Consider the following 23,944-nt stretch of genomic DNA (forward strand, 5'->3'; position numbering starts at 1 on the left):
GCAGCAAGTTGTTCAACCAGATGGAAGACAGTGTTTTACTAAGTTGTGTTCTAATTTGTTGCAATATGAATAAATTACTTTGAATCTATACAGCATGTTTTATGGGGTGTTTGTGTGATATGCTAAAATACCTTCATCTATCTGGCATGCAATTGTGCCTACGTAGCATGTATTGCTAGCAGCCTAGATAGTGTGCTAACATGCTATGTAACATGGTAAAATGGCTAGCTAAGAATGTACCATTTTTCTGCTAATATGCTAGCATGCTACCTAACATGCTAGGCGATTTAGTAAAATGGCTAGCAGAGAGACAGAAATTTTGATATACCTACTTAGCATTTCTTGCTAGCATGCTAATATGCTAGCATGCTAGCTAACATGCTAGGCCTGATGGTAGACTGGCTAGCTGAAACATATTTTTATATACCCAGTTAGCTTGTGTTGCTAGCATGTTAACTTGTTAGTAAAGGTAAAGGGTTGGCTGAGAAAGGGAAATTTTAATATACCTAGTTAGCATTTTTTGCTAGCATGCTAATATGCTAGCTGACATGCTATGTTGCCATTGCAACAGCTCTTCTAATGCATTAAGGACCCAACAAGTATGAATCCTGTCAACTTTGGCACAGTTCCCATGTATTCCTATGGAGATCTGAGCAAACCGTGTTTCATGGTAAGAAGGCTTTTTAAAGTGGTTGCCACGGTTACAGGCTTTCTCCTATAATCCTATAGATTTGAATAGCATTTGCTCCCCAACTTGTCAGGAAGCTTCCCACCAAGTTTGGAGTCAATTGCACGAATCCCCTCAGACTAGTTCGTTCAACTACGATGTGTAAAGTGCAAAAGATGGCAGTGAAATCCAAGATGGTGGGCACCCCGTTCCCATGGCGACAGGTGTTCGATTGACTTCTTTGCTGGACTTGGGGTGTCACAGGTATGAATACTGTGAACTTTGGTGCAGATCCCATGTATTTCTATGGAGATATGAGCAAACCGTGTTTCATGACGAGAAGGCGTTTTTCCGTCTGTTGCCACGGTAACATGCTTTCTGCTATTAGAAAGATTTGAGGAGCGTTTGGTCCCCAACTTGTCAGGAAGCTTCCCACCAAGTTTGGAGTCAATCGCACGAATCCCCTCAGACTAGTTCGTTGAAATGGCAGTGAAATCCAAGATGGCGGGTACACCGTTGCCATGGCAACAGGTGTTGAATTGACTTGTTTGCTGGACTTGGGGTGTGACACGTATGAATACTGTGAAGTTTGGTGAAGATCCCGTGTATTTCTATGGAGATGTGATCAACCCGTGTTTCATGGCGAGGAGGCTGTTTCCGTCGGTTGCCACGGTTACAGGATTTTTCCTATTAGAAAGATTTGAATAGCGTTTGGTCCCCAACTTGTCAGTAACGTTCCCACCAAGTTTGGAGTCTGTCGCACGAATCCCGTCAGACTAGTTCGTTGAAATGGCAGTGAAATCCAAGATGGCGGGCACCCAGTTGCCATGGCAACAGGTGTTTGATTGACTACTTTGCTGGACTTGGGGTGTCACACGTATGAATACTGTCAAGTTTGGTGGAGATCCCATCTATTTCTATGGAGATATGAGCAAACCGTGTTTCATGGCGAGAAGGTCATTTTCCGTCGGTTGCCATGGCAACAGGTGTTTAATGGACTTCTTTGCTGGACTTGGGGTGTTACACATATGAATCCTGTGAACTTTGGTGAAGATCCCATCTCTTTCTATGGAGATATGAGCAAACCGTGTTTCTTGGCGAGGTCATTTTCCGTCGGTTGCCACGGTAACACGCTTTCTGCTATTAGAAAGATGTGAGGAGCGTTTGGTCCCCAACTTGTCAGGAAGGTCCCCACCGAGTTTGGAGTCGGTCGGACCATTCCCCTCAGACTAGTTCCTTCAAATGGCAATGAGATCCAAGATGGCGGCCACCCCGTTGCCATGGCAACAGGTGTTCGATTGAGTTCTTTGCTGGAGTTGGGGTGTGACATGTATGAATACTGTCAAGTTTGGTGCAGATCCCATCTATTTCTATGGATATATGTTTAAACCGTGTTTCATGGCGAGAAAGCGTTTTCCGTCGGTTGCCCCGGTAACATGTTTTCTCCTATTAGAAAGATTTGAGGAGCGTTTGGTCCCCAACTTGTCAGGAAGGTCCCCACCAAGTTTGGAGTCAGTCGGACGAACCCCCTCAGACTAATTCGTTCAAATGGCAGTGTAATCCAAGATGGCGGCCACCCCGTTGTCAGGGCAACAGGTGTTTAATGGACTTCTTTGCTGGACTTGGGGTGTCACACGTATGAATACTGTGAAGTTTGGTGGAGATCCCATCTATTTCTATGGAGATATGAGCAAACCGTGTTTCATGGCGAGAAGGTCATTTTTCCGTCGGTTGCCATGGCAACAGGTGTTTAATGGACTTCTTTGCTGGACTTGGGGTGTTACACATATGAATCCTGTGAACTTTGGTGAAGATCCCATCTCTTTCTATGGAGATATGAGCAAACCGTGTTTCTTGGCGAGGTCATTTTCCGTCGGTTGCCACGGTAACACGCTTTCTGCTATTAGAAAGATGTGAGGAGCGTTTGGTCCCCAACTTGTCAGGAAGGTCCCCACCGAGTTTGGAGTCGGTCGGACCATTCCCCTCAGACTAGTTCGTTCAAATGGCAATGAGATCCAAGATGGCGGCCACCCCGTTGCCATGGCAACAGGTGTTTGATTGACTTCTTTGCTGGACTTTGGGTGTGACATGTATGAATACTGTGAAGTTTGGTGGAGATCCCATGTATTTCTATGGAGATATGAGCAAACCGTGTTTCATGGCGAGAAGGCGTTTTTCCGTCGGTTGCCACGGTAACACGTTTCCGGCTATTAGAAAGATTTGAACAATTTTTGGTCCCCAACTTGTCAGGAAGCTTCCCACCAAGTTTGGAGTCAATCGCACGAATCCCCTCAGACTAGTTCGTTCAAATACGATGTGTGTAAAGTGGAAAAAATGGCAAAAAAATGGCCGCACACGCCAAGATGGCGGGCACCCTGTTGCCATGGCGACAGGTGTTACCTTGAGTTTTTTGGTCAACACGGGGTGGTACACGTGTGTGCCGAGTTTCGTCTTCCTACGTTGAAGTAGACTTCCTGGGCCCCATTCATGTGGTGATTTTTGGTGACTCTAGGTGGCGCTGTTGAGCCAATTTTGCATTGAAGAGTATGCGGACCTTATAATATCCGATTTTCGCCGGGCTTGACGTGTGTGCCAAGTTTCACAACTTTTCATGGGTGTTTAGGGGGTCAAATTTGGCGTCGAAATGCTTAGGAGGAGGAGGAGAAGGAGAATTAAAGCCGCAAGCGGCATCCATCGGGTCCGAGCGTCCTGGACCCCGCCACCCGATGTGGCCATGACAACAGGTGGTGTAATGCGTTAAGGACCCAACGTGTATGAATCCTGTCAAGTTTGGTGCAGTTCCCATTTATTCCTGTGGAGATATGAGCAAACCGTGTTTCATGGCGAGAAGGCTTTTTCCGTCGGTTGCCACGGTTACACGCTTTCTCCTATTAGAAAGATTTGAATAGCGTTTGGTCCCCAACTTGTCAGGAAGGTTCCCAGCAAGTTTGGAGTCGGTTGCACGAATCTCCTCAGACTAGTTCGTTCAAAAGGCAGTTAAATCCAAGATGGCGGGCACGCCGTTGTCATGGCAACAGGTGTTCAATTGACTTCTTTGCTGCACTTGGGGTGTGACATGTAAGAATACTGTGAACTTTGGTGAAGATCCCATGTATTTCTATGGAGATATGAGCAAACCGTGTTTCATGGCGAGAAGGTCATTTTCCGTGGGTTGTCACGGTAACACGCTTTCTGCTATTACAAAGATTTGAATAGCGTTTGGTCCCCAACTTGTAAGGAGGCTTCCTATTAAGTTTGGAGTCAATCGCACGAATCCCCTCAGACTAGTTCGTTAAAATACGATGTGTGTAAAGTGCAAAAAATGGCCAAAACATGGCCGCACACGGCAAGATGGCGGGCACCCCGTTTCCATGGCAACAGGTGTTTCATTGACTTTTTTGCTGGACTCGGGGTGGTATACGTGTGTGCCGAGTTTCGTCTTCCTACGTCGAAGTAGACTTTTGGGACCCCATTCATTAGGGGATTTTTTTGGTCTCTAGGTGGCGCTGTTGAGCCATTTTTGCATTGAAGTGTATGCGGACCATAGAATATCGAAATTTGCTCGGGGCTTGATGTGTGTGCCGAATTTCACAACTTTTCATGGGTGTTTAGGGGGTCAAATATGGCTTTTAGGCGCTTAGAAGGAGGAGAATAAACATTTGGAAAACAATAGGGCCCCGCCATACTTTGTATGGCTCGGACCCTAATAAAGCCGCAAGCGGCATCCATCGGGTCCGAGCGGCCTGGACCCCGCCACCCGTCTCATACACCTTTTCCTAGCATGGTAGGTAACCTGGTCACATAATATTTAACATGGTAAAACACCCAGCTGAAAATCTTAAATGTTGATATACTTAGTTAGCATTTTTTGCTTGCATGCTAATTCTGCTAGCTAACATGCTATGTTGCCATGACAACAGGTGGTGCAATGCGTTAGGGACCCAACAAGTATGAATCCTGTCAAGTTTGGTGCAGATCCCATCTATTTCTGTGGAAATATGAGCAAACCGTGTTTCATGGCGAGAAGGCTTTTTCCGTCGGTTGCCACGGTTACACGCTTTCTCCTATTAGAAAGATTTGAATAGCGTTTGGTCCCCAACTTGTCATGAACGTTCCCACCAAGTTTGGAGTCGGTGGCACGAATCTCCTCAGACTAGTTCACTCACATGGCAGTGAAATCCAAGATGGCGGGCACCCCGTTGCCATGGCAACAGGTGTTTGATTGACTTCTTTGCTGGACTTGGGGTGTCACACGTATGAATACTGTCAAGTTTGGTGCAGATCCCACGTATTTGTATGGAGATATGAGCAAACCGTGTTTCATGGCGAGAAGGCATTTTTCCGTCAGTTGCCACGGTAACACGCTTTCTCCTATTAGAAAGATTCGAATAGCGTTTGGTCCCCAACTTGTCAGGAAGGTTCCCACCAAGTTTGGAGGCAGTCGCACGAATCCCCTCAGACTAGTTTGTTCAAATGGCAGTGAAATCCAAGATGGCGGGCACCCCGTTGCCATGGAAACAGGTGTATGATTGACTTCTTTGCTGGACTTGGGGTGTCACAAGTATGAATCCTGTCAACTTTGGTGCAGATCCCACGTATTTCTATGGAGCTATGAGCAAACCCTGTTTCATGGCGAGAAGGTCATTTTGCGTCGGTTGCCACGGTAACACGCTTTCTGCTATTAGAAAGATTTGAATAGCGTTTGGTCCCCAACTTGTGAAAAAGCTTCCCACCAAGTTTGGAGTCAATCGCACGAATCCCCTCAGACTAGTTTGTTCAAATACGATGTGTGTAAAGTGGAAGAAATGGCCAAAAAATGGCCGCACACGGCAAGATGGCGGGCAACCCGTTGCCATGGTAACAGGTGTTTGATTGACTTTTTTGGTCAGGTTGGGGTGTTAGACGTGTGTGCCGAGTTTCGTCTTCCTACGTCGAAGTACACTTTCTGCACCCCATTCATTTGGGGATTTTTGGGGTGTCTAGGGGGCGCTGTTGAGCCACTTTTGCATTGAAGTGTATGCGGACATGAGAATATCAAAATTTTCACCGGGCTTGATGTGTGTGCCAAGTTTCACAACTTTTCATGGGTGTTTAGGCAGTGATATTTGGGCTCAAAGTTCTTAGAAGAATAATAATAATAATTAAAGCCGCAAGCGGCATCCATCGGGTCCGAGCTGCCTGGACCCCGCCACCCGATGTCGCCATGACAACAGGTGGTGTAACGCGTTAAGGACCCAACGTGTGTGAATACTGTCAAGTTTGGTGCAGTTCCCATTCATTCCTGTGGAGATATAAGCAAAGCGTGTTTCATGGCGAGAAGGCGTTTTCTGTCGGTTGCCACGGTAACACGCTTTCTCCTATTAGAAAGATTTGAGGAGCGTTTGGTCTCCAAGTTGTCAGGAAGGTTCCCACCAAGTTTGGAGTCAGTCGTACGAATCCCCTTAGACTAGTTCGTTAAAATGGCAGTGAAATCCAAGATGGCGGGCAGTCCATTGCCATGGCAACAGGTGTTCTATTGACATCAATGCTGGACTTGGGGTGTCACAAGTATGAATCCTGTCAAGTTTGGTGCAGATCCCACGTATTCCTATGGACATATAAGCAAACCGTGTTTCATGGCGAGGGCATTTTTCCATCGGTTGCCACGGTTACACGCTTTTTCCCATTAGAAAGATTTGAGGAGCGTTTGGTCCCCAACTTGTCAGGAAGCTTCCCACCAAGTTTGAAGTCAGTCGCACGAATCCCCTCAGACAAGTTCGTTAAAATGGCAGTGAAATCCAAGATGGCGGGCACCCCGTTGCCATGGCAACAGGTGTTCTATTGACTTCTTTGCTGGACTTGGGGTGTCACAAGTATGAATCCTATCAAGTTTGGTGCAGATCCCACGTATTTCTATGGAGATATGAGCAAACCGTGTTTCATGGCGAGAAGGTCATTTTCCGTCGGTTGCCACGGTAACACGTTTCCTGCTATTAGAAAGATTTGAACAATTTTTGGTCCCCAACTTGTCAGGAAGCTTCCCACCAAGTTTGGAGTCAATCGCACGAATCCCCTCAGACTAGTTCGTTCAAATACGATGTGTGTAAAGTGCAAAAAATGGCAAAAAAATGGCCGCACACGCCAAGATGGCGGGCACCCTGTTGCCATGGCGACAGGTGTTACTTTGAGTTTTTTGGTCAACTCGGGGTGGTGCACGTGTGTGCCGAGTTTCGTCTTCCTACGTTGAAGTAGACTTCCGGGGCCCCATTCATGTGGTGATTTTTGGTGACTCTAGGTGGCGCTGTTGAGCCAATTTTGCATTGAAGTGTATGCGGACCTTATAATATCCGAGTTACGCCGGACGTGACGTCTGTGCCAAGTTTCACAACTTTTCATGGTTGTTTAGGGGGTCAAATTTGGGGTCAAAGCGCTTAGGAGAACGAGAATAATAAACATAGCAGAAACAATAGGGCCCCGCCATACTTTGTATGGCTCGGACCCTAATAATAAAGCCGCAAGCGGCATCCATCGGGTCCGAGCTGCCTGGACCCCGCCACCCAATGTGGCCATGACAACAGGCGGTGTAATGCGTTGAGGACCCAACAAGTATGAATCCTGTCAAGTTTGGTGCAGTTCCCATGTATTCCTATGGAGATATGAGCAACCGTGTTTCATGGCGAGAAGGGTTTTTCCGTCGGTTGCCACGGTAACACGGTTTTTCCTATTAGAAAGATTTGAGGAGCGTTTGGTCCCCAACTTGCCAGGAAGGTCCCCACCGAGTTTGGAGTCGGTTGGACCATTCCCCTCAGACTAGTTCGTTCAAATGGCAATAAAATCCAAGATGGCGGCCACCCCGTTGCCATGGCAACAGGTGTTCGATTGACCTCTTTGCTGGACTTGGGGTGTCACAGGTATGAGTCCTGTGAACTTTGGTGCAGATCCCGTGTATTTCTATGGAGATATTAGCAAACCGTGTTTAATGGCGAGGTCATTTTCCGTCGGTTGCCACGGTAACACGCTTTCTGCTATTAGAAAGATTTGAATAGCGTTTGGTCCCCAACTTGTCAGGAAGCTTCCCACCAAGTTTGGAGTCGGTCGCACGAATCCCCTCAGACTAGTTCGTTCAAATGGCAGTGAAATCCAAAATGGCGGGCATGTCGTTGCCATGGCAACAGGTGTTCGATTGACTTCATTGCTGGACTTGGGGTGTCACATGTATGAATACTGTCAAGTTTGGTGCAGATCCGATGTATTTCTATGGAGATATGAGCAAACCGTGTTTCATGGCGAGAAGGCGTTTTTCCGTCGGTTGCCACGGTGACACGTTTCCTGCTATTAGAAAGATTTGAATAATTTTTGGTCCCCAACTTGTCAGGAAGCTTCCCACCAAGTTTGGAGTCAGTCGCACGAATCCCCTCAGACTAGTTCGTTCAAATACGATGTGTGTAAAGTGCAAAAAATGTCAAAAAAATGGCCGTACACGCCAAGATGGCGGGCGCCACGTTGCCATGGCAACAGGTCTTTGATTGACTTTTTTGGTCGTCTCGGGGTGTTAGACATGTGTGCCGAGTTTCGTCTTCCTACGTTGAAGTAGACTTCCTGGGCCCCATTCATGTGGTGATTTTTGGTGACTGTAGGTGGCGCTGTTGAGCCAATTTTGCATTGATGTGTATGCGGACCTTATAATATCCGATTTTCGCCGGGCTTGACGTGTGTGCCAAGTTTCACAACTTTTCATGGGTGTTTAGGGGGTCAAATTTGGCGTCGAAATGCTTAGGAGGAGAAACATTTCAACCACAATAGGGCCTTGCCATACTTTGTATGGCTCGGACCCTAATAAACATTTCAACCACAATAGGGCCTTGCCATACTTTGTATGGCTCGGACCCTAATTAAAGCCGCAAGCGGCATCCATCGGGTCCGAGCCTCCTGGCCCCCGCCACCCGTGTCATTCACCTTTTTACCTCAAGCCATAAGAGCCTGACGTGACATATGTGTCACATACATGTCTCATTTCTGAGACAGTTTGTTTCAATTTAAGGAATAAAGTTTGTTCAAAATCCTGTTGAACACAATGTCATACTTGTCCTCTGTTCCCTAATAGATACCCAGAAGGAGAAAACCATATTATATTATTTTTAATATATCATATGGTAATAAATGGTAGATACCATTATTTACATTTTGTTAAAGGGCCAAATCATATTTAAAAATGTGTACTTTTCTTACCATTTTTTCATGGGACAGGCATAGATGGGTTAACTCAGCACGGTGTACCTGTGTGATTGTTTTCAAATAATGTACATGGAAGTAGCTGAGTCCTAAACAGTAGGAAGCCAGCACTTCAACTCTCCATCCAGAGGGAACCTATTTCCATGGCAACAGGTGTTTTCATGTGTTAAGGACCTAACAAGTATGAATACTGTCATCTTTGGTGCAGATCCCATGTATTTGTTTGCAGATATGAGCTAACCATCACAAATCATTGTGCAGTTAGTGTCATGGACAATTCACTCAGTCATAAGAAGTTGAAAATTAGTGACAAGCTGACACTGCTGATAGAGAAATAACAGACAAACTACTGTATGAAGCCCAAAGACACTAGAAAAATTACAGTTTTGCTTCAATAGAGAGAAAATGTTAGTGGATGACATTAAATAAATGATGCATAGAAGCTTCCTCATTCCCTTAAATCCACAGTTTTGTTGTGGATTTAAGGGATGTATATGTATATATATACATATGTATATATATATATACATATATATATAGTACAGCCATTGAAGACCCATCTCTTTTGAGTACATTCGATGAGTGTTTCAGAACATTTGCGTTGTAAATCAGCTGAAGAGGACCAGATATTAAATAGCTATTATGTTTTTTCATTTTAGTTTTTTCCATTGTATTTCTGCACTTTTTACAAATTGAGATCATGTGCCTTGTTTTCCAGTAAATGACTGAAACGTGTTTTATTATTATATTCCATTTATAAAGGCAGATTTAAAATAAATATATTGGGTCATTTTAAACCAATTGTTAGTAGTTTAATAACCCATATTTTAATATATATATATATATATATATATATATATATACATATAACTATACAGCCAGGTCATTTTAATCCATTTTTAGAGTAGAAAATATTAACCAATGTGCTGGGTCCAACACATAACCCATTCCTGCTGATTTAAAATAAAGCAGTGCTGAGTCGATCCATATTTGACCCAGCAGCAGGGTTAAGATTGGGTTCTTTTTTAACCCAGCAGTTTTTAGTGTGTGTGTGTATACATGTGTGTACATACATAGACACACACCACACATCCTTTAACAGACAATGCCTCAACAGCAAGATTAATGAAAAGACAGCTTGGTCCTGCTGGATATTAGTTAAAAAAAAAAAAAAAATGATGTGATTGTAAAAAAAAATATTAATTATTCAGTTATTCTGCTTATGTCAGTTCATATTTAACAATAGTTTTATTTATTTAGTTTTATGGTTAGAACAATAAACAGGGTTACAGATGTAATTATTATTAAGCTCACATAAGAAAAAGTGAATGGTATTAGGTATTATATAGTGATATAATAGTGTAGTGCCTTCTATACATTAGGGTAATAAAATGGCATGTCATCAATTCGAAGCATCTGCAGCCACTTGTCCAAATTGAGGACCTGAAAGTGGGGTAAAATGTAATCTAAAACATTACACTGCCGCAGATCACGTGACTACCTGCAGTCACCACAGCAACCTAAAAAATATTTCCTTATATTGTATGTTATTATTTCTTTTTTGTTTATCCATTTTTTGCGGAGTTTTGTTTAATCAGCCTCTTTGTTTTTTTTCTTGCACTGTTAGGACCTCCACACCGCAATTCTCTCCCGGTCTTCGTGTCTATTTGTCAAATCAAAACGGACTTTATGCGCATGGCTTTTAGGGGCTACACGAACCAAGTGACTGCGTGTTGACAAGGATCATAACTCTGATTGGATGATTTTTGAAAGATGCATTTTCCGTCGGACATTTTGTGTGACTGTGAACGAGCCTCGGTCTTTTCAGCTCAGCTTCTGATCAGACAATACGTCTAGTTCACAGCAGACTGAAAAACTTTGGCACTCTTGTGGATTTATCCAGCAAACTTCGACCTTTTCGATCCAGGACAACCTATTCAGCTTCTCGGACGTGTTTGTGGCTTTGCTTGGTAAGTTTAAGATTTTTATTAATGGAAAAGAAACTTTTTTCTACACCGTGTTAGCTTACAGCAGGTCGAAGTGGATTAATGTGACGTGTAACCTGTTAAATACTCTGCATTAAAATGATAGTTTATCACTATTATTATTATTTAAAGTGAACTAAAATAATAATGTGTTAACACTACTGTCCAAAGCAATCGAATATTTAGTAAAATAAATCCCCAGGATATATATTTAGGAGAAGCAAGCTAGGCTAGCTGGTGTTTTTTTTTTTTTTTTTTTTTTTTTTTTTCTTAGGATCATGTTTCTGCGTGCTTTGTTTATTGCACTGTGTTTCTCATTTAAGCTCCTTATTTGCTAAACATTTAATGCCGTTTTTACTGTAATAATGGGGTGATTCCCTCTCCTAAAATACTTTATCATGATAGTTATTACACTTACATTAGTGAGGTGTGACATACAAGTTCGTGGTTCGATCATTCTGTGTTACATGTCTCAGTGGCAATATAATTTAATTATGAATTTGCCACTTCTGATTTATGGAGGATATAAAGGTACACAAATAAATTAATTAAATATATCATTCAATAATTACTTAAATGTGTCATTATATAATTAAAATGATAATGACATACATAAATGTGTTATTAAATAATGAAAAATGATAATTAAACACATAAATGTGTTATTAAATGTATCATTAATGAATTAAAGTACAAATGAATATGTGTAAAAACATATAATTATTTCTCTGGTGTTATATGTTTTTTTAGGATCATGTTTGCTGGTTTATTGCGGTGTGTTTCTGGTTTAAGCTCCTTATTTGCTAAACATTTAAGGCCGTTTTTACTGTGATAATGGGGTGATTCCCTCTGCTAAAATACTTTATCATGAAAGTTATTACACTTACATTAGTGAGGTGTGACATACAAGTTCGTGGTTCGATCATTCTGTGTTACAAGCATTACTCAGTGGCAATATAATTTAATATACATATAATTATTTATTAAATAATTATAAATGTTTTACATATATTCATTTGTATTTTAATTAATTAATGATACATTTAATAACACATTTATGTGTTTAATTATCATTTTCATTATTTAATGACACGTTAAAATAATTATTGGATGATATATTTAATTAATTCATTGTGTGACTTTACGTCCTCCATACTGATTATGCTCCTTTTTCATTATCCATAAATGTGTGTGAACTACCTTTTCTTTGGTCTTGTGGAGTCCCACATCATTCATTCACATGTCTGTTGTGTTTTGAGAGGGGTATGGCTTGATGATAGAACATGCCTGGGTCTCCGTTTGTGATTGGTTAGGAGGAAGTAATAACTGTAGTTTTAAGCTACATGATGGACTGTGAAGATGCACAACCCTATTGCGCAATAGCATAAAATGGCCAGACCAATACTAATGTTTAATGTTTTTAAATGTTTTGATAATTATCAATATCTATCATATATATATATCTATATATATCTATATCTATATATATATATATAGTCTAACTTATTTTGTCTCTGTTTTCCAGTACTTGTGTAAGATTGTTTGTGTGAGTGGGTGTGTTGCTCTCTGCTGGGTGTGTGTTTGTGTGTGCGTGCCAGGGTGCGTGTGTGTGTGGGTTGTTTTTTTTTCTAAAGATGCCGAGGAAGAAGAACTTCAGGATTTCGCAGGCGGCTCGGAGGAGTGCTGCGGACAGACGGACCCTTGACGTTTCTCCTCAGCTTCCCATGGACCGCTGTGCACGTATGTATCCAAGCATTTTTAATTGGTTGTGATTCAGTGATTGACAATCAAGTGTGCACATATTCTGTGATTGTACTGATCTGTTTTTTTCTGTATGTCTGTAGCGCGTGGCACTGGGCACCGGCACAAGGTGAGGAGGTGGGAGGTGTCGGTGCTCACCGGGCGGCAGCACAAGTTGGTTCTTCCGCCGGAGTCCCACGGCAAAAAGGTAATGCTGTGTTTGAAATATACTAACGTAATGAAAACCCAAGTGAACAATACACGGTGCTAAAAATACCAACATCTTTTCATTCAGGTGGTTTTTGCTATTGGTGACTCCCATCTTCGAAGCCTTGCAGGTATTTACTTATATTTTTATGTTCAATGAAGTATTAATGTACTGTATTAATGTATTTTATAAAATGTTACACAGACAAACAAATACAGTAGAAACTTTCTTTGTCTTTTAGATGGCATCGTGCGGTTGCCTGAGGGTCGTCTGGCGTGGGGGTTCATGTCAACGCCGGGGGCAAGCGCCACCGAGTTGAGAACTGAGGTGCTTCATGCTGAGGTGCCTCAGGATCCCGACTTGGTGTGCGTCTTGGCTCCGAGCAACGACTTGACCGCCAAGCACACCATCGGTCGTGCGGCTGCAGACTTCGAGCGGTACCTGGCCACCGTCTGCAGTCGCTGGCCGAAGGTGTGTGTGCTGGACTTTCCTCCGAGGTTGACCGTTGAGGACTCCCTGCAAGAGCTCTACCGCCAGGAGTTCCACCGGGTGGCAGCCCGCATGGGTACGTGAAAATATGTGCCTGCGCTGTTGCATGTTTATCACAGATTACATCAGAAATATGGCTGTAGTTTATCTTCAGTGTAGTGGTATATAGATGTATAAATTCTGTTGTTTTACAAGCATAAAGAGCTCTGCTATGTGTTTTTGTTAAAGCTGTGAAGTACTTCCACATCGCGGACCACTTCCCCCGGCAGTGTCTCAACCTGTGGAGTCGCGATGGTGTAAGTAGATCATTTTTCTTGTCATGGTTTGATGCAATCGTGTTCATGTCAGAGGCTGAGGTGGAATCCAGGACCTTCTGATCTTGAGATGATAGACTATCTGTGTAGAGCTGTGTGTATCTAGTGAGAGATTTTGTGGAAAAAGATACATTTCATGAATGTCGCCCTCGTAGGTCCACCTGAGTGATGACGTCGGCATGGAGATCTTCGCCCAGCTGCTGTGGACGGTTGCTTACACGGTTGTCCTTTTAATTTTAAACAGTTAAATCGTCTTATGAAATATATGCAAGTGTTCACTTGATGTAATTCTGGCTGCTGACCAAGTGTGGAAAAGGCATATTGTTAATGATTATGTCTTTATTTTTTGATTGAAGCAACTGGAGACCGTGCCGCCAGCCCCGCCGGTGTCTCGTCCATCCCCACCTTCTCGCTTCACTCCCCGTGTGGTTGTGAAGGGAGAGGTGAGGGTGCGTCGCAGCCCTGGCCCCGAGGAGTGGACTGTCGTTGGTCCGAGCGGCAAGGTAATAATATGGCATGAAATGTCACAGCTGTCAGACTCACATTTGATTGATTTTTCACAGACCAAAATCCCCTTTGTTTATTTTTTCTACATATTTTTTCTCTTTCAGTCCTCTGGAGGATGCAGTGCAGTTCAGCGGGAGGTTCGTATGATATTTGTATAGAAAAACATGAAGTGTAATATTTGCTGGAAGTTAAATGGTTAAAGCAGGAAAAGTCAACGCTTGTGTATATCTGTTTCTGTATTTCTAGCCGGCTGGCATCCCCCTGAATCCTGTGCTGTTCAGCAGTGAGATGTTGGAGGAGATGGAGAAGGTTTCTCCATCAAATCTGACATCTCCTGCTGACTTCGCTGGTGTTTCACCGCCAAAGGTAAATTGCATCCAGACAAACATGTGTTTAGGGGTTATCATAAAATGTTTTATTCTGAAAGTCTAAATGATTAACGATAGACTTCTATAACGCTAAATGTGTTCTGTGTCCATATCATTTTGGACAGACGCTGCGTGTGAAACACCACTCCAAGAGGACTCGAAGGGTAAGTAGATTTTGGAAATAAATCTTTGTATTTATTATTTTTCCTGTGTTTGTGAAGTGAAATAAACTTTGTTTTCGTTTCTTTTCTATTTGAGGCCGCATCCAGCCGAGGGATTTCTTCTGACTCCAAGGCCGCTCTGGAGTCGAAGAAGGTAAGAAATGTAATTGTGCTTAAGATTTGTGTATTTTTATATGTGTGTGTGTATATGTGTATATATATATGTCTACATGTATCATATATATATGTATGTATCATCTCTGAAGATGTGTCTTTGCAATTTCTGTCTTGAGGTCAGGGCAACGTCCAGGCATCCGGTCCCTTCTGGCCGCACTGACGAGAGGACGGTGAGTACCATTTACATGAACAATATCTGTAAAGTATATATTATTTGTTAATTAAGGAAAAAACACATTTTTCATGTATTTAGGGCAGGGGTGGCCAACGTCGGTCCTCAAGAGCCACAATCCTGCAGGTTTTACATACATCCCTGCACCAACACACCTGACTCAAATTAAATGAATCCTACAGCCTAAAAGGATCTGCACAATGACTCATTAGTTTAAGTCAGGTGTGTTGGTGCAGGGATGCATGTAAAACCGGTCTCGAGGACCGACGTTGGCCACCCCTGATTTAGGGGTTTTGCTAAATTGTTTTAAAGTATAAATTTTGCACATACTCAGCATGACAGAGAACAAATGTCAGTGCACAGACAGCAGTTTATTACACATGACAGTGATTAGAGCCCATTGCATGTTGATATCCTTTATGGTTAGGTTGAGACAACACAGAGCCCGGGTGTGTTGTCTTCTACTGATGAAGATGAGGCAACTACTGCGAAGGTAAGTGAGGTGAGTATGGGTAATGTTGATGTTGTTAGGGGTTCAGTTCACCAGGGGCACAGTCGGTTTAGGAATCCGGGAGTTCAGTGTATGGCGATAGGGTTGGTTAGTTTGGCCAGACATATGGTGTCTAGTGTGTTCAATTGGAAGACAGAAGATTTAGATTTAGCTCTGTGGTTAGGAGATCAGCTTTATACACATCTGAAGGACCATGGTCTAATTCCTCCAGGAGAAGACTTTTTGATGATCCCAGAGTTGCCGAACGACCACGTTTTATACTGGCAGAACTTTAAGTTTGCGTTCCCTGAGACTGTCAGTGGTGATGTCACTGTGACTGAAGGAGAGTTCATTGAGTGTGGAGCATTTGTGACTCTAGAACATGGGCTGGAAAGGATGTTATCTCAGTACCAGACATGTCTTTTGACCTTGTGTTCAAATACATGTGCTGTAATTTCTGCTACTGGTAGGTTTGCTGTTGTTGATTCTCATTCACGCAGTGCTACTGGCATGGTGGATGTTAATGGTACCAGTGTAGTTTTGTACTTTGGTTCCATAAGGGAAGTGTTTGATCACTTTAGTTGTTTGGCAGTGATGTTTGGTGGTAGTAGCAAGCCTTTTGAAATAAATGGCGTTGATGTCAGTAGGGAGTGTGATGTGTCGAGTAGCTTATTTGTTGGTGAATCTGATGATGGAAATAAGCAACGTGCAAAACGTCAGCTGTCAGCAGATTGTGATGAAGTTGGCCTTTCCAGCCCATCTAAACATACGCCAAAGAAAGGTCGTATTAATGATTCGATGGTTGTTTCAGATGAAGAGTTTGCTGTTGAGGAACAGGTTCTGTTAAGTCGGCAGATTAGTTCAGATGTGGAAGTAGTCAGTGAAGGACATGAAAAGCTAATGTTTAACCCTCTCTGTGAAAATACTTGTCAAAGTTTGTGTACCAAATTAAATATAGAGCATGAAAGTGTAAATAGCTCTGCGTCTAGTCGTGTCGGTGAATTAGGCGTTCCGTGCCAAAATAGAGACATAGTTGCTGATGGTAGCTGCTATTTTAGGGCCGTTTCTCAGGCAGTGAGTGGCACACAAAAGCATCACATCAAAATTAGGAGAGCGGTTGTTAAATATTTAATGAAAAATGATTTGAAATATCAAAGTAGTTTGAGAGAAGGTTATTCCTCTGTGGCAGATTATGTAGACAAATCAAAAATGCGTTACGTTAGCAGCTGGGCGACAGAATTAGAAATACAAGCCACAGCAGATTTATTAGCTATTAATGTGTTTACATTTATTGGTGGTCGTTGGCTAAAGTATGGATGCAGTAGCAGTTGTGTGTCAGAAAAATCCATTTATTTAGAAAACTGCCTTGGTAATCATTATGAAACTGTAGTTTGCGTTAAAGAACCTAAACTAGAAAGTTGTTATGAGTACTGTAAAGTAAAGTTTTCAGAAGCGTGTCGTACTAGATTGTCAGGCAAAGATTTAATTAGAGATGTTTCATCCGAAAGTGACACAACAGTTAGCAAAAATGATATAGAGCGCGGTTTATGTATTTCTAAATATAATAAAGTAATGAGAAGAACCCAAATTAGGAATATAAATAAAAGAAAATATGCAATAGATGCACATCACCGCCAAAACCTGAAGGAGCAAAGGAAACTAAAATATGCACTAGATGCGCGTCATCGTGAAAATGTGAAAGACCAAAGCAAAATAAAATATGCAAAAGATGCGCGTCACCGTGAAAATGTTAAAGACCAAAGCAAAATAAAATATGCAATAGATGCGCTTCACCGTGAAAATGTTAAAGATCAAAGCAAAGTAAAATATGCAAATAGATGCGCTTCACCGTGAAAATGTTAAAGATCAAAGCAAAGTAAAATATGCAAGAGATGCGCGCCACCGTGAAAATGTTAAAGATCAAAGCAAAATAAAATATGCAAGAGATGCGTGTCACCGTGAAAATGTTAAAGATCAAAGCAAATTAAAATATGCAAAAGACGCTCGTCACAGAGAATTAGTTAAACGAGTTGTGAAATCAAAGAGGCAAGAAAATAAAGCTAAAGACAAAACACAGAATATGGAGTTCTTCACTGAGAGGTTTTTAAACAAAGTTGAACATGGTCCTGAGTATATCTGTTGTGTCTGTTTCAGGCTGTTGTTTCCACATCAGGTGTTGAGTTGTAGAAAGGATTCTTATAACAAGACTGCGGCCATAGCTTCTTTGGCAGATAGGTGTATTAGAACAGACTATTTACATGAATGTAGGGAGGATTGTGTTCAGCCGTGTCAGATAATGGCTTCAAGTAGAGGGCATCTTTGGATTTGTTACACTTGTCATCACAAAATTTCACATGAGCAAATGCCTGCTGAAAGTGTAACAAATAATTTGGTAGTAGATCCAGTTCCCCCAGAATTGGCTTGTTTGAATAGGTTAGAACAACATTTGATTGCTTTAAATATTCCGTTCATGAAAATGCTTGCATTACCTAAAGGTGGGCAAAATGGAGTTCATGGACCAGTAACCTGCGTTCCATCCAACGTAGTTCAAACATCTAAAATGTTGCCCCGATCAAATATGGAGGGCTCTTTATTGGCAGTAAAATTAAAACGTAAGTTAACTTATAAAGGCCATTATCAGTATGAGTTTGTGGATACGATGCATATTAGGCAAGCTTTACGGTTTTTAAAGCAATCAAATAAGTTTTATAAAGACATAAATTTTAATGAAGAATGGGTTAATGAGTTGTGTGTCTTAGAGCAACCTGAGGATGAAGAGAAGGACAAAGCAGAAGTAGTTGAGAGTACTGGGGATGATGTAGAAGATGATGAGTTGCTGCATGATCGGCAGCAACATTGCATGTTTTCAGATACGTGTCTGATGCCTGTAGATATTGGTCAGGAAGTTCTAGATCAGTATTTTGACAGTATTGTTAATGTTGCACCAGCTGAGGGTAATAATCCAGTTAAGTTGTTGACAGATCGAGAAAATGAAGCAAGGTGTTTCCCAGTGTTGTTTCCTCGAGGTCGTAATATGTATCATGAAAGCCGTGTATATAATTTGTCGTTGTGCCGTTATTTTAATAACCGAATTTTACATGCGGATAGAAGGTTTGCTCAGAATGTAGAGTATATTTTCTTTGCTCAGTACATGTCTGAGGTAGATCAGGTTGTCTCCAAAGTAAGTATAGCATTAAGAAAAGGTAAAGGAGGTGAGGTGAGCGTAGAAAAGGAGGAGTCCTTGAAGCAGTTGTTGGATGTAGATGACGGTTTCAGGTTTCTTAAGCCGATTAGAGGGACTCCAGCATTTTGGCAGGGAGTACAGAAAGACCTGATGGCTTGTGTTCGGCAACTTGGGATTCCCACGTGGTTTTGTTCATTCTCTTCGGCGGATCTGAGATGGCAAAACCTTCTTAAAACAATTTTAAAACAGGAAGGTCGAACACAGACATTCGAAGAGTTAGAGTGGACTGATAGATGCGATCTGTTGCGTCGTAATCCTGTCACTGCCGCCAGAATGTTTGATTTCCGCTGGCACTGTTTTTTGAAGGAGGTCCTTATGTCTCCTTCAAATCCCATAGGAAAAATTATTGATTACTTTTATCGGGTGGAGTTTCAGTGTCGCGGGAGTCCTCATGTGCACTGTCTTTTCTGGATTGAAAATGCGCCTAAAATTAATACAAACAAAGACGAAGAAGTGGTAGCTTTTATTGATAAGTATGTAACATGTGAGCTACCAGCACAGGATGAGACGTTATTGGAGATGGTCACATCTGTGCAGCAACATTCAAAAAGGCATTCAAAAAGCTGTAAGAAAGGTGGCACTGAATGTCGCTTTAATTTTCCCAGACCAGTGTCAGGTAGGACATTTCTTGTTAATGTTCATTTGAATACTACAAATGAGTGTGATAAATGTAAGAATAGGTTCGATCAAAAATACGAAGGAAAACAGTGCACATGTGGAAATGAGTACTACTATAATCTGCTAAAGGTTGATAAGGATTTGGCAGTACGCACTCTGGAGTCAGTGAAAAAGGCGTTAAAAGATGAGAACAAGACGTTTAATAGTTTAGATGAGTTGTTTCATAGTTTAAATATCAATCAGCAAATATTTGAAATATGTTACAAACGTCTAAATATGAATAAAACCCAAATTGTATATAAAAGAGACATTAACGAAGCATGGATTAATCCATATAACAAGTCTCTATTAAAATGCTGGAATGCAAATTTAGATATTCAATTTGTGACAGACGCGTACGCCGTTATAGTTTATATTATTTCATACATTAGCAAATCAGAAAAAGAGGTAGGATTGTTGCTTAGTAAAGCTCATAAAGAAGCAACAAAAGATGACAACGTCAGTGCAAAAGAGGCACTGAAACAAATTGGCAGCGTTTATCTAAACAGTCGCGACGTGTCTGCTCAAGAAGCAGTTTATAGATTAACGGGAATGCATTTGAAGGAGAATTCGCGTAAAGTAGAGTTTATACCAACAGGGGACAAAATAGTTAAAATGAGTAAACCAATTAGTGTTATCCAAGAATGTGGGCTAACGGGAGATGATGTGTGGATGGTTAGTATCGTAGATCGTTATAGAAGTAGGCCTAATAATAGCACTTTTAATGACATGTGCATAGCAACGTTTGTGTCTGAATATCGTCTTTTAAAACGAAATGAAAAATCAAAGAATGCGATTCAGTTGCAAAGGGGATTAGGGTTTATTATTAAAAGAACGCGAACAAAACCCGCTGTAGTTCGTTATGCGCGCTTTTCAAAAACAAAAAACCCCGAATTATATTTTAAAAGCCAGTTACAGTTGTTTTTGCCGTACCGCGTAGAAGATGACTTAAAAGCTGCTGATTGCAAAACGTTTGAACAATTTTATGAAAATGGTTCCGTGATCTTTAGTGATGGATCAGAACACACCGTGAAATCTGTCGTCGATACGAATAGGAACAAATTTGAGGTAGAAGATTCAGAAGAATTAGAAGAGTTGCAAAAGAAACTTGAAAATGAGGGTGGTCCTGAAGTTGCCTGGGGAAATCTGTGCCCCGAAAAAGAAGTAGAGCGTTTAGAGTGTCAAGAAGAAATTAGAGAAAAAGAACAGACACCTGCGGAAGATGCAGAAGAAATAGGTCGGGAACTCGTAGACAACATTCCAGATTTGGCTGTTAGGAATGATCAGGTGTGTCAATTAGAAAAGAATAATAATGTAATTAGTAGGCGTGAGGGCTTAGAATTAATTAGATCTCTGAATGAGATGCAGCTGTCAGTCTTCTATAAAATCCGTAACTGGTGTTTAGATAAAGTCAATGGTAGAAACCCAGAACCCCTCCATGTGTTTATATCTGGAGGAGCTGGAGTTGGAAAGAGCTACCTAGTTAAAGCGATTCAATACGAGGCCACAAGGTTATTGTCACCAACTTGTCAGAATCCAGATAACATTTGTGTTTTATTAACGGCTCCGACCGGAATAGCTGCTTATAATTTAAAGGCAGCGACTATCCACAGTACATTTGGCATTGGCAAAGACGTGAGCCTACCTTACACACCTTTGAGTGAGGAAAAGCTCAATTCTTTGCGTGTTAAATATAGTGATTTGCAGATAGTCATAATTGATGAAATTTCCATGGTCAATCATAATTTATTGGCTTATGTCCATGGCAGATTAAGACAAATCAAACAAACTGGTGACTATAACCCTTTCGGTAATGTGAGCATAATCGCGGTCGGAGATTTTTATCAGTTGCCCCCAGTAAAGGGGAAAGCGTTGTATGTACAAGATGTACAAATGAACTTGTGGTCTAGTTTATTTCATCTTGTAGAGTTAAAAACAATAGTTAGGCAAAAAGATGAAGAGTTTGCGCAATTATTAAATAGAATGCGAACACACAGAAAAGGTACGCCAATGTTAGCAGACGATATAAACGTCTTAAAACGGTGTGAAACAGGTGAAGAGAGCACAGCCTTACACATCTTTGCTACAAATTCCCAGGTTGATGAATATAATGAGGAACAGTTAATGAGCATATGTCCTGACTACATAGTTATAACTGCACAGGACTTTGGTTATAATAAAAAAACTGGTAAATTAGAGTTAAAGCCAGATCATCATATTAGGGCCAAGAAAACAGCTTTACAAAGAGAGCTGTTATTGGGTAAAAATGCTCGAGTCATGTTGTCTCAAAACATCGATGTCAATGACGGTTTAGTAAATGGTGTATGTGGCACAGTGATATACATAGAACAGCCTGATAAGAATATGTTTCCTCCCAGAGTATATGTTAAATTTGATGATGATAAGGTAGGCCTAAAGACGAGGAAACAAACCATTTATCCATCAGCAGAGTTAATGGGTTCAGTACCAATTGAACCTCAGGAAGAGAGAGCCAATAAAAAAGGCCTGAGACGACAGTTTCCTTTAAAGTTAGCTTGGGCCTGTACTGTACACAAAGTACAGGGCCTTACAGTAGATAGTGCTGTTGTCTCTTTAGCTAAGGTCTTTGCACCAGGACAGGCATATGTGGCATTAAGCAGAGTTAGAAGCCTGTCTGGTTTAATTATTCAAGAGTTTAAAGAAAAGTCTGTTTATTGTAATGACAAGATTGAACAGGCGATTGCTAATATGCCACCATTTATAACTGAAAGCCACACAGTAGTAAAAGATGGTTTTAGAGTATTTCTAATAAATGTTCAAAGTTTAAATCGCCATGTCTCAGATTTGGCCCACTGTGCACAGCATTTGCAGCCTAACTGTATTGCTGTGACAGAGACATGGATACCTGCTGATGTTAGCTTAGATTCTGTAGAAATCACTGGTTATAGGTTTAGTAATGCCCCACGCAGTTTAGCCTATCATAGCGATAATCCAGTGTTAATGTCCCTTAAAGGCCAACAACATGGTGGCGTTGGCATGTACTGTGACAGTAATGTAGAATTTGAAAGTGTCACAGTTGCAGGTTTAAATATAGTGTTTAGCTGTAAAATGTGTCACATACAACATTTTAATAGCAGCCATTTACAGGCCACCATCATATCCTGTGTCTCTCTTTTTCAGGCATTTTGAAGAATTGTTAAGTGTGTTAGAGTCACAAAGTGGAACCATTGTTGTTTTGGGTGATTTCAATGAGGACATTTTGAAGTCCTCAACAATTTGTCAGAAAATGACAGACCGAGGATATGAGCAACATTTGTCGACAGCCACTACAGAGAAAGGCACCTTAATTGATCATGTTTATGTTAAAAATAGTAATTATAGAGTAGAAGCGCTAGTGGTGCCTACATATTTTAGTGATCATGAGGGCATTATATGTTTTTTTAAGTAAGACAGCCCAAATGCTTAAAACTTAAATTTATCTTATTTTTTAAATGAATTTAATCGAAATGTATTGAATGTGCTGCTCTTCACCTGAGTTCCCTGTCATGACTAATTTGCATGTAGTCAGTAAATTTTGTCCCCTGTTGATATCCTTTACACCAATACTACATTAGTCCACATTCATAAGGTATTCTGTGCTTCCTGTCTACCTTCCAGAGAAGGTAGTGAAAATGTCAAAATAGTGAGTAGATTTGTTGTTGGTTGTTGTATTCAGAAGAAGTAGTTAAAGTGGCCAGAAAAGTTGTTAAATTTAGTGACCAAATGGTAAATGGTTGGTAATACAGGTTTTGTAGGTCATGCCCTCAGTGTGGTTAATTAGTTATATGTTGTTAGGATTGTGCCTCTTGTTCTGTGGGTTTTATTGAATTATATCATTTTAGTTGTATGTAACTGCTGTGTTTAAGTTTAATTACAGGGATAATGAGTTGACGCCGGCTAAGGTATGTAAAAGTAAATTTAACTGCTCACTATCCTACACACACAGTTAGTTTATTCACACACACTCTTCCACTCTTCAGAAAGTCTTTGTAATTTAAAAAAAATAGTCTCAGGTTTTTTGTTTCTATCTGGCTGGTTTATATGTATTATAGTTTGGGTCTGTTCTACTTTTTTGCAGTTTTTAGATTTTAGCAGTTTTTTTTATTTGACAGAAGCCAATGATGAAGAGTTAAGCTGAGCTCTGTTGGATCAAAGTGCTGATTGTGATTGAGCATGAAGAGCATCAAAAAGCTGTAACCTGAGGCTTCATAAATTAATATTCAATAGTGGCAGTGTGTCTTTACTGTTATTAAAGAGGCATAGTAGATGTGTATCTGTTCGGCCTTGACCAGCCTGCAGCAATAGTATTGCTTATGTTATGATGATGCAAACCTGTTTTTATGATGTATTACTAGATTTAGAAGAGAATTGATGTCTAGAAAAATACATGTGGGATGTGATTGTGTGCATGTGCATGTCTGTATATACAAATATGCACACTCATACCTTTTTGTCATTTCCCTAGGACACGGATGTAGCAGTTGGCAACAGGATGTTCAACCAGACGGAAGACAGTCTTTTTGTATTATTTTCGCT

At 41.1% G+C, this 23,944-nt stretch overlaps 3 protein-coding genes across 3 annotated transcripts; all 3 read left to right on the forward strand.

Annotated features, from left to right (window-relative positions):
• The first annotated feature begins 12,422 nt into the window (after positions 1-12,422).
• Positions 12,423-16,253, forward strand: LOC121636105. Its single transcript, XM_041979410.1, has 14 exons — positions 12,423-12,603; positions 12,708-12,811; positions 12,899-12,941; positions 13,053-13,376; positions 13,529-13,596; positions 13,770-13,835; positions 13,971-14,117; positions 14,226-14,258; positions 14,368-14,487; positions 14,615-14,653; positions 14,748-14,804; positions 14,944-14,997; positions 15,427-15,858; positions 16,245-16,253. The coding sequence occupies exons 1-14, from the start codon at positions 12,498-12,500 to the stop codon at positions 16,251-16,253; spliced, it is 1,602 nt and encodes a 533-aa protein (XP_041835344.1). The 5' UTR covers positions 12,423-12,497.
• A 34-nt stretch (positions 16,254-16,287) lies between these two features.
• Positions 16,288-17,347, forward strand: LOC121636106 (OTU domain-containing protein 4-like). Its single transcript, XM_041979411.1, has one exon. It carries the CDS (start codon positions 16,288-16,290, stop codon positions 17,341-17,343), a length of 1,056 nt encoding a protein of 351 aa, XP_041835345.1. The 3' UTR covers positions 17,344-17,347.
• Positions 17,348-17,363: 16 nt separating this feature from the next.
• Positions 17,364-22,657, forward strand: LOC121636112. Its single transcript, XM_041979417.1, has one exon. The coding sequence runs from the start codon at positions 17,570-17,572 to the stop codon at positions 22,556-22,558; it is 4,989 nt and encodes a 1,662-aa protein (XP_041835351.1). The 5' UTR covers positions 17,364-17,569; the 3' UTR covers positions 22,559-22,657.
• Positions 22,658-23,944: the final 1,287 nt, after the last annotated feature.

The sequence above is a fragment of the Melanotaenia boesemani genome, unplaced genomic scaffold (assembly GCF_017639745.1).
Source record: "Melanotaenia boesemani isolate fMelBoe1 unplaced genomic scaffold, fMelBoe1.pri S9Exx1, whole genome shotgun sequence".
Lineage (NCBI taxonomy): Eukaryota > Metazoa > Chordata > Actinopteri > Atheriniformes > Melanotaeniidae > Melanotaenia > Melanotaenia boesemani.